This window comes from Maniola hyperantus, chromosome 19 (genome assembly GCF_902806685.2).
Source record: "Maniola hyperantus chromosome 19, iAphHyp1.2, whole genome shotgun sequence".
NCBI lineage: Eukaryota > Metazoa > Arthropoda > Insecta > Lepidoptera > Nymphalidae > Maniola > Maniola hyperantus.
This window is the reverse complement of record NC_048554.1, coordinates 12,725,408-12,741,154: the sequence shown is the minus strand read 5'-3', so window position 1 is coordinate 12,741,154 and position 15,747 is coordinate 12,725,408. Positions and strand designations below refer to the sequence as shown.

Below are 15,747 nucleotides of genomic sequence, written 5' to 3'. Positions count from 1 at the left end.
AGTTGTATCAAAATAATAATTACCTACTTACAACTGCCAACATGGCTATGCTGTAGTGTGTGATGTAGTGAGTGTTACAAAAACAAATAATATATAGTACCTCCGTCAGTCAGTATCGCACCGAGTAATAACGGATTGCAATTTGCACCATTATTGTAATGTAATGCTAAAAATTGTTAAGTATATTAGGTAGGTACAGGTATTTAAATGCTGTGTCAGTACGCTCCAATTGCATTCAACTTTCAACGGTCATGAGATACGTACGTCGTACAGCCCACTGACAGACGGACGGATGGAGTCTTAGCATTCTTCGGGTGCGGTAATTCATTCAAAAAAATACGTTTCGAGTTTATTTAATTCCTTTTTTAATTCAATTTTTAAAATCATTTTGATGTTACCTCTTGGGTTTTTGGGCGAATATACTTAAGGAATTATTACAAAATATCTTTTGTTTTGTATTTCAAATTGAAATTTATATTTTCTTTTGTATTACAAACATCTAGGAACACCTAATTTCATATACCTGTAAACCACTTTTACGCAAAACTTTTAAATGGCATCATAAAACCACCTGCTATTATATCAATGTTACCCGTGTCTACTGGTGCACACAATGGCTAGAGCCCAGAGCTAGCAGCGTTGTTTATGATAAATCCACAGGGAGGGAAAGGGAAGGAAGAAGGAATCTATGGAAGGAATTCTATGGTTTGCGATTTTATCTTGATTTTTTTTTATTCTTTAGTGTTCTTTATCTATGGCATAGAGAAAAAGTTAAAAGTCAACAACAAGAAGCTTCGAATTTTAACGTAAAATAAATATTTTGTTTAGTTAAAAATAAAATTGGGGCCGATTCTCTAGTACACAATCTCTAAACTAAACTAAATTAACAGGTCTAAATTTAGTGCTTTCCTTTTCCGCAAGCAACACTATGAAAGGGATAGCAATAGATTTAGACGTGATATTTTAGTTTAGTTTAGAGATTGTGTACAAAGGAATTGGCCACATTGTTGTTTTAAATTAAGTTTACGTATCCTATTACACTAGTGCTTAATGTTTCTTAATTAGTAGCAAACTAACATTTCGATACAACATGAGCGGCAGGGCGAAAAAAGCCGCGGCGCCAAAGAGGAAGGCCAATGGATACAAAATGCCTGCTCCTATACCCCTGGGGGAGGTCTTGGTTGATACAATTGGCAAAAAGAAGTGGCGTATAGGGCCGTCGATAGGCGTCGGAGGCTTTGGTGAAATATACTCTGCCTGCGATCATGAAAGTTCGCCTAAGAAAGGAGGAGGCTATCCTTATGTTATCAAGATCGTGAGTACATTGAAACTAAAGTTTTACAACAACAACAATTCATTCGTCGTAGTATTGATAGATTTCCACTGTTAAGATGAAGGTCTCATGTAAAGATTACCAAGGGATAAGGTCTTCTGCCGATCAGAGGCCCCCCACTAGCTTGTGATCCAGGGGGTTTCAACGCTATGCTTTTCGGTGCGAAATTTCGGTATTCAGCCACCATGGCACCATCTCTATGGGCCTTATCCATACTAATACTATAAATGCGAATGTGTGTCTGTCTGCTAGCTTTTCATGGCCCAGCCGTTCAACCGATTTTGATGAAATTTGGTACAGAGTTAGCTTATATCCCGGGGAAGCTACATAACTACATAGGCTACTTTTTATCCCGGAAAGTTAAAGAGTTCCCACAGGATTTTTCAAAAACCTAAATCCACTTGTACAAAATATGTAAACTGTCAGTTGCCAGGTCTAAATCTAATCTTTTTCTGCATGGAACATTAGAAAGGGATTTTTTTGCAGTTCAATAATACTCATGTAATTATTGATTTCGATACTAGTATTGAAAATATTACTATAAAACTTAAACCTAGTCTTAAAGGGATTGCAATATATTTAAACCTGTTATTTTAGTCTCAAGATTGTGTACATCAAAATTAGCCACAGTGGGGCCGATTCTTTTGTACACAATCTCTAAACTAAACTAAATTAACAGGTCTAAATCTATTGCTATCCTTTTCCACAAGCAACCTTGTGACAGGGATAGCAATAGATTTAGATGTGTCATTTTAGTTTAGAGATTGTGTACAAGGGAACTGTCCCCAATGTTTTTTATTTTTAAATTGCTACATTTTCATACCGACTTTTTTTTATTTTTATTCAACACCTTATATCTAGCATTGCAGAAAATTGTCCTAATTCACTAGACCTAAGCCTTACATTATCTAAATCTAATTAATATATTAAATAAAAAATTAAAATATGGTCTATGAGTTTTTTACAATAAAACTTAAAGCTAGCCTTATCTAATTACTATATAAATCATGACCGCGTGGAATGGTGCCAAGAATACTGGCTGCATTTCCGCGCTGGACAGCCAGGCTGATCCGTTGCGCAAAAAATGAGCCAGCCCTTCTGTCTATGAGTTGTACTATGTATGGTAGCAGTTAATCAACCAGCAACTTGTCCCCAGGAGCCTCACGAGAATGGCCCTCTGTTTGTGGAGGTGCACTTTTACATTAGAAACTCTAACAAGGCTGACAGTGAGTACTTTCAATATTATTTACTAGATACATAATGCCAGTGTGGTTCTTCATCAGTGTGGTTCATCACTACCCATCACTACTTATATTATAAATGTGAAAGTGTGTTTGTTTGTTGGTTTGTTGGTTTGTCCTTCAATCACGTCGCAACAGAGCAACGGAACAACGTGATTTTTTGCATGGGTATAGTTAAAGACCTGCAGAGTGACATAGGCTACTTTTTATCCGGGAAATCGAAGAGTTCCCACAGGATTTTTAAAAAACTTAATCCATGTGTACGAAGTCGCGGGCATTAGCTGGTATAGTATAAAATAAATGTATAATCAGTTTGTTTGTAAGGGGTGTATGAGTTTTGTTCTTAAGAAGGCTCAGTTCAGTGTTTTCTTCATACAAACATAGGAAGGTGATTTTCATTATTTGATACAGTAAGCTCAAAACTAAGTATTATATCGGTTTGTCTTGCCATTATCTAGGTTCATTGATATATAAAACATTGAAAAAAATATTGATTTTAAAGTTGCCAGCTTTGAAATATTCTTATTTTAAGACTAAATTTATGACACCCTTAGGCGTAAATAAATACAATTATTAGAAGTGTGAAAATTCTAAAACAATTTTACTTTAGACATAGTTTATTTAATAGTTGAAATATCTTTACTTTGCAAACATACATTTAATTTTTTTTCTCGCAAAAACACTTTTCCTAAACTGTTATGCACTCCTTATTTTGGTGAAAATCATTGTGTCTCTCACCTTTCTCATACAATGTTAGGTGAAAAGCAAACAGGTTACCCACATGCGCCGGCAATTTCGGTCGAGCGTACTGCGTCACCTTAAGTATCTCCTCAGTTGATTCTTGTACGAGCTCTTTTATTTTGCAGTCGAAAAATATATGAAAGACAAGAAACTAACAACGTTTGGTATGCCGCTGTACTTTGGGCACGGATCACACGTGTTCAAGGGGGAGAAGTACAGGTACCTGGTTTTGGAGAGGTATGGCCAGAATATATGGAGTCTGTTCCTGCAGAACGGCCGGCTGTTCCCCCCACATACTGTGTTCCTGCTGGGCTTGCAAATGGTTTGTACTTTAGGCCTGGACTCCACTAGGGCGGATACGAGATGAGAGGAGAGGAGATATGATTTAAACAACTAATAGAATTTCGTTATTCCCGCATCTCGTCTCCGCTCTGCTTCAGTGTATACCACTTAGCGGAGATATGTCATATTTCATAAAACGTAAACTAATTAAAAAATCCTATTACAATGTAAAGGATTATTTGAATGATAAGCAAGCTTGGGAATGAGTTGCTTAACGGCTTTGTTAGTTCTAATAAGTTTAATTTATGGTTTTAAAGTAATAAAAAGAATACCCGGCTGAGTTTGTTGTGGGCTCTTCTCAGACCTGGGCGCGTTTGGAACCCTTGTAGCTTTAGTTTTAAGTTTGCGTAATAATTATCACCACTATATCTTACAAATCTAACAACTGACAATCGAAAAGAGTAATTTATTACCCGCCGACGATGCCCGCGACTTCGTCCGCGTGGATTTAGGTTTTTACAATCCCGTGGAAACTTAAATTTGCCGGGATAAGAAGTAGCCTATGTCCTTCCCTGGGATGCAAGCTATCTTCAAAACCAAATTTCTTCAAAATCGGTTAAACGGTTGAGCCGTGAAAGGCCAGCAGACAGACAGACACACTTTCGCATTTATAATTAGTATGGATTTGTTTGTAGCTAGACGTGTTAGAGTATGTGCACACTAGAGGCTACGTGCACGCGGATATCAAAGGCGGTAACATACTCCTGGGCCTCAAGAAGGGGACGGAGCATCAGGCCTACCTCGTGGACTTCGGGCTGGCGACGCGGATCAACGACAAGGAGTTCAAGCCCGACCCCAAGTGTGCGCACAACGGCACCATCGAGTACACCAGCAGAGACGCACATCTAGGAGGTGAGCTATAACATAATTCCTAATCTCCCCCTAATCTTGAACTGAATTTTAGTCATGGCAGCGGATCTTAGTGGAGTACGGGAGCGGTGTGCAGGCTCGACCGTACCAAGGGGAGATCTCCCGCCGAGCGGTTGGTCGTGGTAAGGTGTGCCTTCTCCAAACTCTTTCACTCTTCTCTTTTTGTTGCTTGTGTTGTCCAAGAGATATTATGATAATAGATAAAATGTGTATATAAAGTTTATGCCAATCCAATATCCAAAGTGGATAATATTATTACCCATATAGAGCCTCAATAGCTCAACCGGTATAGGAGTGGACTGAAAACCGAAAGGTCGACGGTTCAAACCCCGCCCGTTGCACTATTGTCGTACCTACTCCTAGCACAAGCCTGACGCTTAGTTGGAGAGGAAAGGGGAATATTAGTCATTTAAAATGGCTAATATTAAAAAAAAATATATATGATCCAAGTGGAATATTATAGTACGCGACAGGTATGATATGGCAGTCGGGGTGGAGACGCCCCGCACAGCCCCCGCGCTAACCCGGTGCGGGATAGCGCAGGTGCGGGCTGTCCCCCGCCTCATACCCTGATTGCCATCTCGATCACGCGTACTATTGGTGCACGCACAGGCGTATTCCGTCTGACAACCTCTGCGAGGGTTTGGTCATTGACTGCTGCTGCTAAAAAATGACTGAGAATCGGCCTTTGTTCCACTTACAGTGGCCACAATGCGTGGTGACCTGGAGATCCTGGGCTACAACATGCTGCAGTGGCTCACAGGACAGTTGCCCTGGGAGAAGAATCTCCAGCAGCCCAAGACCGTGCAGGAGATGAAGGAGGCCTTCATGAGAAACGTCCGGAAGGAGATCACCAAGCTATCTAGCAGTGTACCCGGTTAGTGAACGTGTTAACGACCTGCAGATCCTGGTGCAGTTGCATAATCCTAAAATTAGTCTTAGTTAAAGTTTAATTATTCTTAACTAGCTGATGCCCGCGACTTCGTCCGCGTAGAGTAAGGTTTTTTTAAAAATCCCGTGGTAACTCTTTGATTTTCCGAGATTAAAAAAAATCACGTCAATCTGTTGCACCGTTGCGACGTTATTGAAGGACAAACCAACAAACCCACAAACCAACAAACAAACACACTTTCGCATTTATAATAAGGGTAGTGATTTCAGAAGCCCTCATAAAATACTTTGAGTACATCAACACATTGAAGCCCAAGGACCGCATCGACTACACCAAGTGCAAGCAAATGTTGGAGACCTACCTGAAGTCACAAGGAGTGTCCAGAAGCAGCAAGCTGGAGTTCACCACCAAAAAGAAGAGAGGAAGCAAAACGGTGAATGGAGATCAAAACGACAGTGGTACAGAGAAGAATAAAGAAAAGGTATAGCATGCGGCTGAAAGTGATGTACATCGACCTTTAGAAGGAGATAGCAGATTTGTAGAGTGTTGTCCCTGTCGTTGAAACTGACAAAACGTAATACAGATATGAGTGACAGAGACAACGCTATACAATGCCGAAATGTCATTCTAAAATGTACGTTACTTTCGGCTGCGTACTATAAGTTTTTATTTTTTTTATTAATTTTTAGGGTTAAGGGTTTTTAGGTCAGACTCGCACTTGGCCTTTATTACATTACAAAAAAACACTGGTTCATTACATTACAAAAAAATAAAATAAAATGTGTTTGTTATTTACAAAGAATTAGTATTTTCAACCTTCAAAGTAAGATTAATCTAAAAAATAAGACTGTAGTACAGAACCCTCGGTGCACGAGTCTGACTCACACTTGGCCGATTTTTTAATTATTATGTTGTTTAAGTTTTAAATTGTAATGGTATCATACTCGTTATATGGTTAGAATGCTTATATCCTTATGGATTTTAAGTTAAATGAAAAGGTGACTGACTGACTGATCTATCAACGCGCAGCTCAAACTACTGGATGGATCGGGCTGAAGTTTTGCATGCAGATAGCTATTATGATGACGTAGGCATCCGCTAAAAAAGGATTTTTGAAAATTCAACCCCTAAGGGGGTGAAATAGAGGTTTGAAATTTGTATAGTCCACGCGGACGAAGTGCGAGCATAAGCTATAGTCACATTTAATTCCAAGTGCTTACTTTTAAGGTACTTAAGAAGAATTCCATAAAACAAAATGGCGAAGCGAAAGTAACGAAACGAGGCAGAAAGGCGAGAACAGTGATGACAGATGAAAATAGCGAAAACGAGGAGCCGTCGACCACAGACAATGTCTCACCCCGCAAGAGAGGCAGGAAACCACAGACAATATACTTGGAAGTGAATAGCGAAGATGAAGCAAGCATAGGTAAATGTTTTGATGTAAAACTTCTTTAGTCGTGTCTTGAGAGATCTTTTTTCCTGATGAAAGTGATGATGGTGGTCTAAGATGACGCGTTTTCTTAAAATTTTATTTAACATTTTTATTTAAAATTAAAATCCCGCGGGAACTCTTTGATTTTTCGGGATTGTTGTCGTTGCTTGGTACCTACAATATGAATTCACTATGAACACTTCCTGAATCTTGATAACCCAGGCGGGCAGTAACCCTGCAGCATCAGGATTAAGGAGTTGAATCCAGAATTTTTTATGTGACCACGACGTAAACTTTTTTGTTGATTTAAAAAAAAATTTGCAAATCGGTCCAGAAACTTTGAAAAAATCGATGTAGAAAAAAGAAGCACCTCCTTTTTGACAGTCGGTTAAAAACCGATTACCTTGAAATATGTACGGAACAATCTTTAAAATATCCCCTTTCTAACAAAAAAAGAATGAATGAAATCGGACTACGCGTTAATGAATTACAACTCAGTATACATTTTAACTTTCGTCCCCTCTCCTACGGGAACCATGCTGAATTTCGGGATAAAAAGTATCCTATATTCTTCCTCATAGTATGACCTCAAATCGTACCAAGTTTCATTGGAATCCATTCAGTAGTTTCAGCGTGATGCGCGGCCGTGATACAGACAGACAGACAGACAGATAGACAGACAGACAGACAAAAATGAAAAAAATTACAGTTTTGTGTTCCGTATCGATTATAGAGTGCCCTCGAAAAAAAAATTTTCAAAATATCTTCAATGTACAGAATTTGACCTGTTACAGTTTTATTATAAGTATTGATTTTTATTTAAAATGGTCGCCAAACAAATAGCTTTTTTGAGGCCACCATTTTTTATTAAGGTGTTTTATAGTACAAGGTCGAGCTCACTTGATTACTAAACCGGAGAAATATACCTACGGCGCGCGCTCGCGTATCTCTATCTCTTATGAGAGAGAGAGGGAGGGAGATAGATAATAGATTATGCGATAAAAAGAGAGGCCTTTATCAAATTTTATGCCGCAACGCTGTGCGAGCTGAATTACACTTTATTGCGGCGTAAGATTCGATTTTTTTTTTTTTTTTTTTTATTCAGATACAAGTTAGCCCTTGACTGCAATCACACCTGGTGGTAAGTGATGATGCAGTCTAAGATGATAGCGGGCTAACCTGGAAGGGGTATGGCAGTTTTTATTAAACCCATACCCCTTTGGTTTCTACACGGCATCGTACCGGAACGCTAAATCGCTTGGCGGCACGGCTTTGTCGGTAGGGTGGTAACTAGCCACGGCCGAAGCCTCCCACCAGACCAGACCAGAAATTTAGAAATTATAAAATTCCAAACCCCTGCCAGGAATCGAACCCGGGACCTCCCACTCTTAAGACCACAGCGCTCACCACTGCGCCAGGGAGGTCGTCAATATTTTTTAAATGTCTTTTCATAGTAAAACTTCTGTACCTAGAAGTACAGAAGAATTACTACGAAAAGATGTTTAGATGAAGAGAGGTACTATGAAGTATTCTGTGATAGTACCAAGTCATCATCATCATCATCATCATCTCCAGCCAGCATGCATCACTATTTGACGTAGATCTGTTTTACGCAAGCGGTATAGTTGTGCTATAGATTCGTGAGGAAACCCGCATGCCTGAGAGTTCTCCATAATGTTTTCAAAGGTGTGTGAAGTCTACCAATCCGCACATGGCCAGCGTGGTAGACTATGGCCAAAACTTTGAGAGGAGACCCGTGCTCTGTAGTGAGCCGGCGATGGGTTGATCATGATGAAACGTTACACGCACTTTTTTTTTCTTTTCTCATTTATAGGAAAAGAGCAGAGTATACGTAAAGTTCCCGTGAGAGCGAAGAAAAGAAAATCCACCGAACCTTCCGTGCTTGTTAAGGTCAAAAAGACCAAAATGGCACCCAAAGCAACACCGCCTGTCAAAAAAAACCACGCCAACATTTCGACTCAGACTTCCGTAGATAGACCTAGACGGAACCCGAGACAGGTGTCATTTGACAGCCCAGTCAGTGCTGTTATAGGGGACGAGTCCAAAAGCGACAAAAGTACCAAAGAAAAGTCTGCTAACTCTAGTCCAGACGTTTTCGAGGATTCCCTCATTGTTGAAGACAAAAAAGTGAAGCCGAAAAGGAAGCTGTTGTCACAACAAGAGGTGACAGTTAGAGGGTAGTTAGGAAAAAAGTTACCTCCGTCAAACCTAAAGCAAATCGATCGTGGAAAAATACATCTGCTATCGTCAACGGAAGATCGCCACCGAAGTAGACAATACTGTGCCATGTTTTATATTTCAATAGTTGAAACTATCCTTGAAATTTAAGCATATTTTGAATAACTTAATTATTCACAAGATTTTAAGTACAAAACAGACTCACCGCCGTACTCAGAGTCGCTAATCGTTACTTAAGATTGAGTTAAAACGAGACAGATTTATGTGAGAGATATTTATAGCTCTGTCTCGTTTTAACTAAACTCAAGTAACGATTAAGCGACTCTGGGTACCGCTGAAATAGAATTGTGATACATTTTTGAAATTTTAAACTGTCACTTAATATTTTTGAGGTACTCTTGGATTTCGAGAATTAAGTATTATGGAAGTAAATCATTTTCAGATTCAACGATAAAACAGATTCGAGGTTTGAGATAATGAATGTAGGCTTAGTATGAAATTATACATCCACATGAACAACCTTCTGGGATAAAAAGTAGCCTAATATGTCCGTTTCCTAGCAAACTATGTCTGCACCAAGTAAATGATGCTCGCAACTTGGTCCTTGTGGATTTCGGTTTTTGAAAATTCCGCCGGAACTCTTTAATTTTACCGGACTCAAAGTAGCCTATGTCCTTCCCCAGGATGTCTATCCCTGTATGCTATCTCTGTACCTAACCTCAAACCTGTTGAACGGATAGGCCATGAAAAGACACACTTTCGCATTGATAATATTAAGTATGGATTGAATAAGCAATGGGGCCGATTCTCTTGTACACAATCTCTAAACTAAACTAAATTAACAGGTCTAAATCTAGTGCTATCCTTTTCCGCAAGCAACATTATGACAGGGATAGCAATAGATTTAGACCTGTTAATTTAGTTTAGTTTAGAGATTGTGTACAAGAGAATCGGCCCCATTGATTTTAACTTTGTTATTCTTAGAATAGAATAGAATAGAATGTTTTTTTTTTATTCATGTAAACTTTTTACAAGTACTATGAATAGTCAGGTAGTTTTAATTTACCACTGGTTCGGAATGTCGTTCCTACCGAGAAGAACCAGCAAGAAACTCGGCGGTTGCTCTTTTTAATTTTTTCAATTTACAATGTTATTATACCGTACTATACAAGCCATTGCAGCCCCGTGCATTGCTGGAGCGAGTCAAATCCAAGCTTTTTTTATCGTTTACATAGTCTGCGACTGTATAATATGCCTTTTTCAGGAGCCATAAATTTTTAACACATTTTTTAAACTTGTGTAAAGGCAAGTCTAAAATTGCTTGTGGAATTTTATATAAAATATTAATTACACTCATTCCCACAAATGACTTTCCCACCTTCCAGAGGCGGAGCGCAGGAGTAGCTAGCTTATTTCGGCTTCTAGTTTGCCTATCGTGAAAATCACTGATTTTTTTGTAACTGTGAATGTTTTGTCGCTACAAAAATTATCTTATTGTAAATATATGGGAAGCTACTGTAAGAATACCTATTTCCTTAAATATCTCTCGTAGGGAATCGCGCGGTTTTACATTATAAATTGACACGTATTGCCCTTTTTTGTATTACGAATATTTTCCCAATATCTGCCGCTTTACCCCACAGCAAGACTCCGTAAGACATAATACTGTGGAAATAGGCAAAATACACAATTTTTGCAGTTTCCACGTCAGTTACCTGTCGAATCTTTCTAACAGCATAAGCAGCAGAGCCGAGTTTACCAGCAAGTGTTGATATAGTTAGTTTATTACGCGTGTATTTCGGGAAATAGAAGGACGGAAGTTAAATCACTTTTAGGGCGTTTGTGCACTCATCCGTATTCACTTCGTATCCGTGATTCTTCGAAGTGGCCGTCAAACAAATACGTACATTTAATTCGTATTTTTTTCACGGATCCGTCAAATTACGGATGAGTGCACAAAAGTTCCGTAAGGTTACACTTAGGTACGCGTCTCTATACCATTTTATACCAAACTTTGTTTTCTTATGTCTCGCCTGAAAATGTTGATTGAAAAAGCATGATGATCACGTGATACGGCACTCTGTATTTTAACATATTATTAAGTATTTGCATTATTTCTATTAACGTGTTTTATTGGTTAATGAAGAATCCAATAATTTTGTGTTAAACCGGGTGTAACCAGAACGCTAGCAAAAACGCGTTATTGTTATACTACCTAAACACAATCCAATTGCCTCATTTTGTAGTGCAAAACTCAGGTCAATGCCCTGCCTATGACGCGGCATTGACTCAGAGTGGTCTACTTACGCAACATTCGTAGACCTCTAGCGTCAGTCAGCTGTTTTATTTGCAATATATTGTAAACTTTTACAAATTACAGGATTTTTTTATATTTTTTGTCGCGTTTTTGTTTTGTAGTATCATATCAGTACAATCATCAGTACCTGTCTCGCTTTTGCCAAGCGTTCTGGTTACACCCTGTATAAATTAATTGTTAATGTTACTATTGAATTTCAATTGAATATTTTTTTAGTATCAATGAATGTATTATGATTTGTAATTATTATTACTATTATGTAAATTACAACTCCTCTAATATTAAATTACTGTCTTTATTTAGATGACTACTTACCAAGCAACACCATTACCATTATGCCCTGCGCAAATCGACTTCACTGGCAGACGAGAAATGTAAGTACATTTGATGCAGGTAGCCCTATTTTTTAGGGTTCCGTATCTCAAAAGAAAAAATCCTTGAACCCTTATAGGATTCACTTTATTCTGTCTGTCAAGAAACCTATAGGGTACCTTCCTGATGACCTAGAATTATGAAATTGGTAGGTAGGTCTTGTAGCACCAAGGGGGAAAATGCGAAAACAGTGCATTTGGTAGTAACGTCACAAAAAAACATGTGTTATGAATACTAATAATTAGTAGTAACGTTATTTTCAACTTTCAAAAGTAAGATTACTACAGTGGAGTACCTATCCATATGAAAGGGGTTTACCTTATACATTCTAAAACAGATTTTTTACACATTATAGTTTTGATTATCGTGGAAAATGTCGAAAAAATACGCCTGCAGTACGGAACCTCGGTGCGCGAGTCTGACTCGCAATTGGATGGTTTTTTTCTTTGATTTTACGTCACTATCCTGATGTTCGACATCGTAGATTCAGGATCAAACAGAGTCCCCTCATTCTAGTTCACTCTGCTTAATAATATCTGTTCCCGGCTGTACTCACGTGATTACTCCCTTGAAAAAGGACCCTGGATGGGTTTCGAAACTAGTCGGGCTAACGTCGACTAAACACGTGTATATTTTGGCCAGTAGGTATTACTTTGTCTCTGGACGTACCCTACCTAAAAATCTTTTCGTTTTAATCGTGTCTAACGCCTAGAGCAGACGAGGGACTTGTCTGCGGAGGACAAAACTGCAAGTTTTTTATATAAAAATACCGAACTGACGTTATGTGATTACCACCGCCCATGAGCATTTTGCAGCACACAGAGGAACCGCCAGTTGCCGGCCTTTCAGGACTTTGTTGGTCCGCCCCTTGAATAACCCCATGTATAATCTAGTGGCAAAGTCTAGTCCTCAGCAAATCAAGCACGCTCTATAGATCTGTCTCAATATGTCATTACTCATTATATTTACTCTTCTTTCTATGTATGGGAGAGATAAGGGAACAAACAATACACATTCAAATCCAAAGCATTTTTATTTTTATTACAATATAATCGTAATATGAAAGTAAACAAAATGTAACGTACCAAAACAATTAGATTTAGAAATTCAATAACCATAACATCGGCGCGTGCGCGACGTCACAGCCTAGCGATCATACAGAAGCTTAGGGATAACGCTAGAAGTAATAGGAAGACAAGATTCATGTTACCCAAAGTCTGTAACTACTACGGTGAAAGGTTAAGTGAATATTTGGTACCTAAAATTTACAACGGCATAGAGTGGTTAAGGGAAGAGAATAAGGTCAGTGAGGGGGTGCTTAAGAAAAAGTTAAAGGAACACTTCCTTAGGGACCCCCTTACTGTTTAATTTATTATCAATTTATTATCATTATTGTTTTTATTTTAGTTTATTTTGTTTGTTACCTCAGATTGAGGATTGATCTCTAAAGCGTTCATTTCGCTGCAGCGATCAATCCTTAATCTGAGTATAAGTTTATAAGTTAGAATATAAGTTTACATATATAAGTACAATTTAATACGTAGATTATAGTTATTTTTAAGGAGCGCCAGCTCGCCAACAAACTGGCTCACCAGTTTGGCGAGAAAATAATAATGTAAATATTTGGTGTACCTACGCTTGTTATAAATAAAAAAAAAAAAAAAAAAAAAAAAGTTCCGCCCTGCCGACTGCCAACTGTTTGTTATGGGGTATCATTTGACAGTCAAGCCATGACATATTAATGTTTATAAAGGAACTGTATGGTCACTAAGCTGTGGCGATATCATTCATTAGCGAGCGCGACGCCCTCTCGCGGACAAAACACGAGTTACAAAAGCTAAAGTACATCTAATTCAATAGAGATTTCCAATCATGTAAACAAAACAAATTACATTTTAAACAGTATAGATTGATTATGTAACTTTCAAAATAGAGAAACTGACCTGACTGACTGACCAGATATAAAAAAACACTTGCTCGGGGGGTGGGGGGGGGGGGTGGGGTGGTGGTGCCAGTAGTAGATCAGGCCATAAAGGTCTTGCATAAGTTCCACGGGTTTTTTGCAATAAATGCCGAGGTATTTTATTTTTCTGGTAGGTACGATTTTATGATACGATAAAAACTTTATACTTTAGTTTAGTTTATTATATTTATTTTCAGGAATGAAATACCGTGCGCCTTTAGTGGTACTTCAACTGCGCGAAGGTTACACGCATTAAACTTTTTTGTAAAAGTTAAAGCTGTTAAATTTTGTGTAATTGATTTGGAAACCTCTACGACCAGAGCTTATTCAATTATCATTAATACATTTTCCGGAGTGATGATAAGTAGGTATTGGCTCATTGTGATCTGAGAGCCATAATGTTGAGAAGGGAAGATAGAGAAAAACAAGAAAAAAAGGAGAGAAGAGCAACCAGAGGGTCAGCACGAAGTAATGTTACACGGTTCCGTGCTGATCTCGCAGAGGGGGAGGTCTTTTTAGTCCGTGCGAGTCGGACACACCCTGTCGATAGACAGAAGTCCATTAGGGATTTTTCCTCCTCCTAGAAAAAAAAAAAGGCTCATTGTGATGCGGTGCCTTCTCTTTGCGACCTTTCCTCTAACTTTACTTTTTTACCCCTTTTTTCAGGCATTTTCACATTTTAAGACCATTACATGTCTATACATTACAATAGATTTATTCGATGATAAATACATTGTTTGATTGCAACCTCCATTCGCACGGTTGCACGGCCGACTAGTCGCCCGGCGACTCAGTCGACGGCGACCGTTAGAATCTGAAATTTATATGAAAGTCGTCGTACGATTAGGCAATACGATTTCCGTATAAATTTAGATTAACACGGTCGCCGGACGACTAGTCGACCGTGCGTAGTGGCCCTTACATCCCGTACCAGGTGAGATCGTATTCAAAAGCTAATTTGCCATAGAATAAAATACTTTATTATAGAAAGGTCTTACAATTTGAATGAACCCTTCGTCAACAGTACGAGAGCGATACGCGGTCAAGCAATCATTTGACTAAACAACAAAGTAGCACCATTTGTTTAAAAAATAGAATCCATTTTTTCCAAACTTGACTGGACTTCCCCTTTACTTGCATTGAATTACTCAAGCTTGCATGTGAGAAAGTCTAAAACTTCACTAGCAACTTTTTCTACGCGACAAAAAGTCTAACTTCAAAAAGAAATGAAACTCACACAATAAAAAAGCAGTCAAGTATCGCAGAACACCCGAAAAAGCAAATGTTTGTGTAAAAATCTTGTACTGTCTCGCTCACTTATATTAGGAGCGACAATGAAGTGAGACTTAATTCCGATTCCCAATACAAAAACTGTCATAACGTCTTTATTCGTTAGATAAAGTTTATCTTGAAGTTGTGAAAGTCTTTTAACAAGCTTCGCTTCCAAATATATTTATTCCTTTGTAAGGAAAGTTAAGTTATAGGATATTTAATTTTATCAACAAATAAGTAATCTTTTGTACTCGCAAATGAAAAGTCGCTAGTGTAGTCATAGGCTAACTATTTAGCTCTTGCGTCGAACGCTTTAAAATTCACTATCGGCTGCGACACACATATTCCAAGCTCTCGCAGTAGCAAAATTTACCATTAGGCTGAGACCGGACTGACGAATTCAACTTTGAAAATATGAAATGAAAATTTCGAGTGCCAATATGAACATGGTAGGAATTAGAACCAGCAATTAATTCTACGTCATTAATTTATACAAAAATGTTTAAAAGTGTTTATAATTTTTTTATGGTGTGTTTACCTACATTCAAGGACAATAATTTTAAATACATATCAACAATTGCGGAACCGGCAGGATTCGAACCTGCGTCTCCTCCCTGGGTATCACACTATACTTGCCGTAGGAAACGAATAGATTTTTAAATAGGAAATAGGCGGCGGCCATGTTTTCCATCCCCTCTCCTCTGCCAGCATCACTTTTCTTAATGTTTCCCGCACTATATTAGCAAAGATTTTTAGTTTTTTATTTAGAGTAA

The 15,747-nt window shown here is 38.3% G+C and overlaps 3 protein-coding genes across 4 annotated transcripts in view; 2 read left to right on the top strand and 1 right to left on the bottom strand.

Moving 5' to 3' along the window:
- The window catches only part of LOC117991065 (potassium voltage-gated channel protein Shaw-like), a 408,219-nt gene that overhangs the window by 70,664 nt on the left and 321,808 nt on the right, over positions 1-15,747 (bottom strand). The window lies entirely within an intron of this gene.
- ball (ballchen) lies at positions 759-9,706 on the top strand. The gene is made up of 9 exons (XM_034978514.2): positions 759-843; positions 1,008-1,315; positions 2,490-2,559; positions 3,441-3,637; positions 4,293-4,509; positions 5,231-5,404; positions 5,689-5,900; positions 6,647-6,845; positions 8,686-9,706. The coding sequence occupies exons 2-9, from the start codon at positions 1,091-1,093 to the stop codon at positions 9,051-9,053; spliced, it is 1,662 nt and encodes a 553-aa protein (XP_034834405.1). The 5' UTR covers positions 759-843; positions 1,008-1,090; the 3' UTR covers positions 9,054-9,706.
- Positions 14,101-15,747, top strand: part of LOC117990999 (nucleosomal histone kinase 1-like) — a 10,783-nt gene continuing 9,136 nt past the window's right edge. Inside the window, 1 exon segment of the mRNA XM_034978521.2 lies at positions 14,101-14,159. Within this exon segment, the coding sequence (XP_034834412.2) occupies positions 14,101-14,159 (59 nt within the window).

What these genes read in the sequence shown, in the direction of transcription:
- ball (XM_034978514.2), top strand. Translation starts at nt 1,091, where the DNA reads ATGAGCGGCAGGGCGAAAAAAGCCGCGGCGCCAAAGAGGAAGGCCAAT. An exon ending in AAACTCTAACAAGGCTGACA is followed by an intron (nt 2,560 to 3,440) that starts GTGAGTACTTTC and finishes TTTATTTTGCAG; the next exon opens with TCGAAAAATATATGAAAGAC. An exon ending in CAGAGACGCACATCTAGGAG is followed by an intron (nt 4,510 to 5,230) that starts GTGAGCTATAAC and finishes TTCCACTTACAG; the next exon opens with TGGCCACAATGCGTGGTGAC.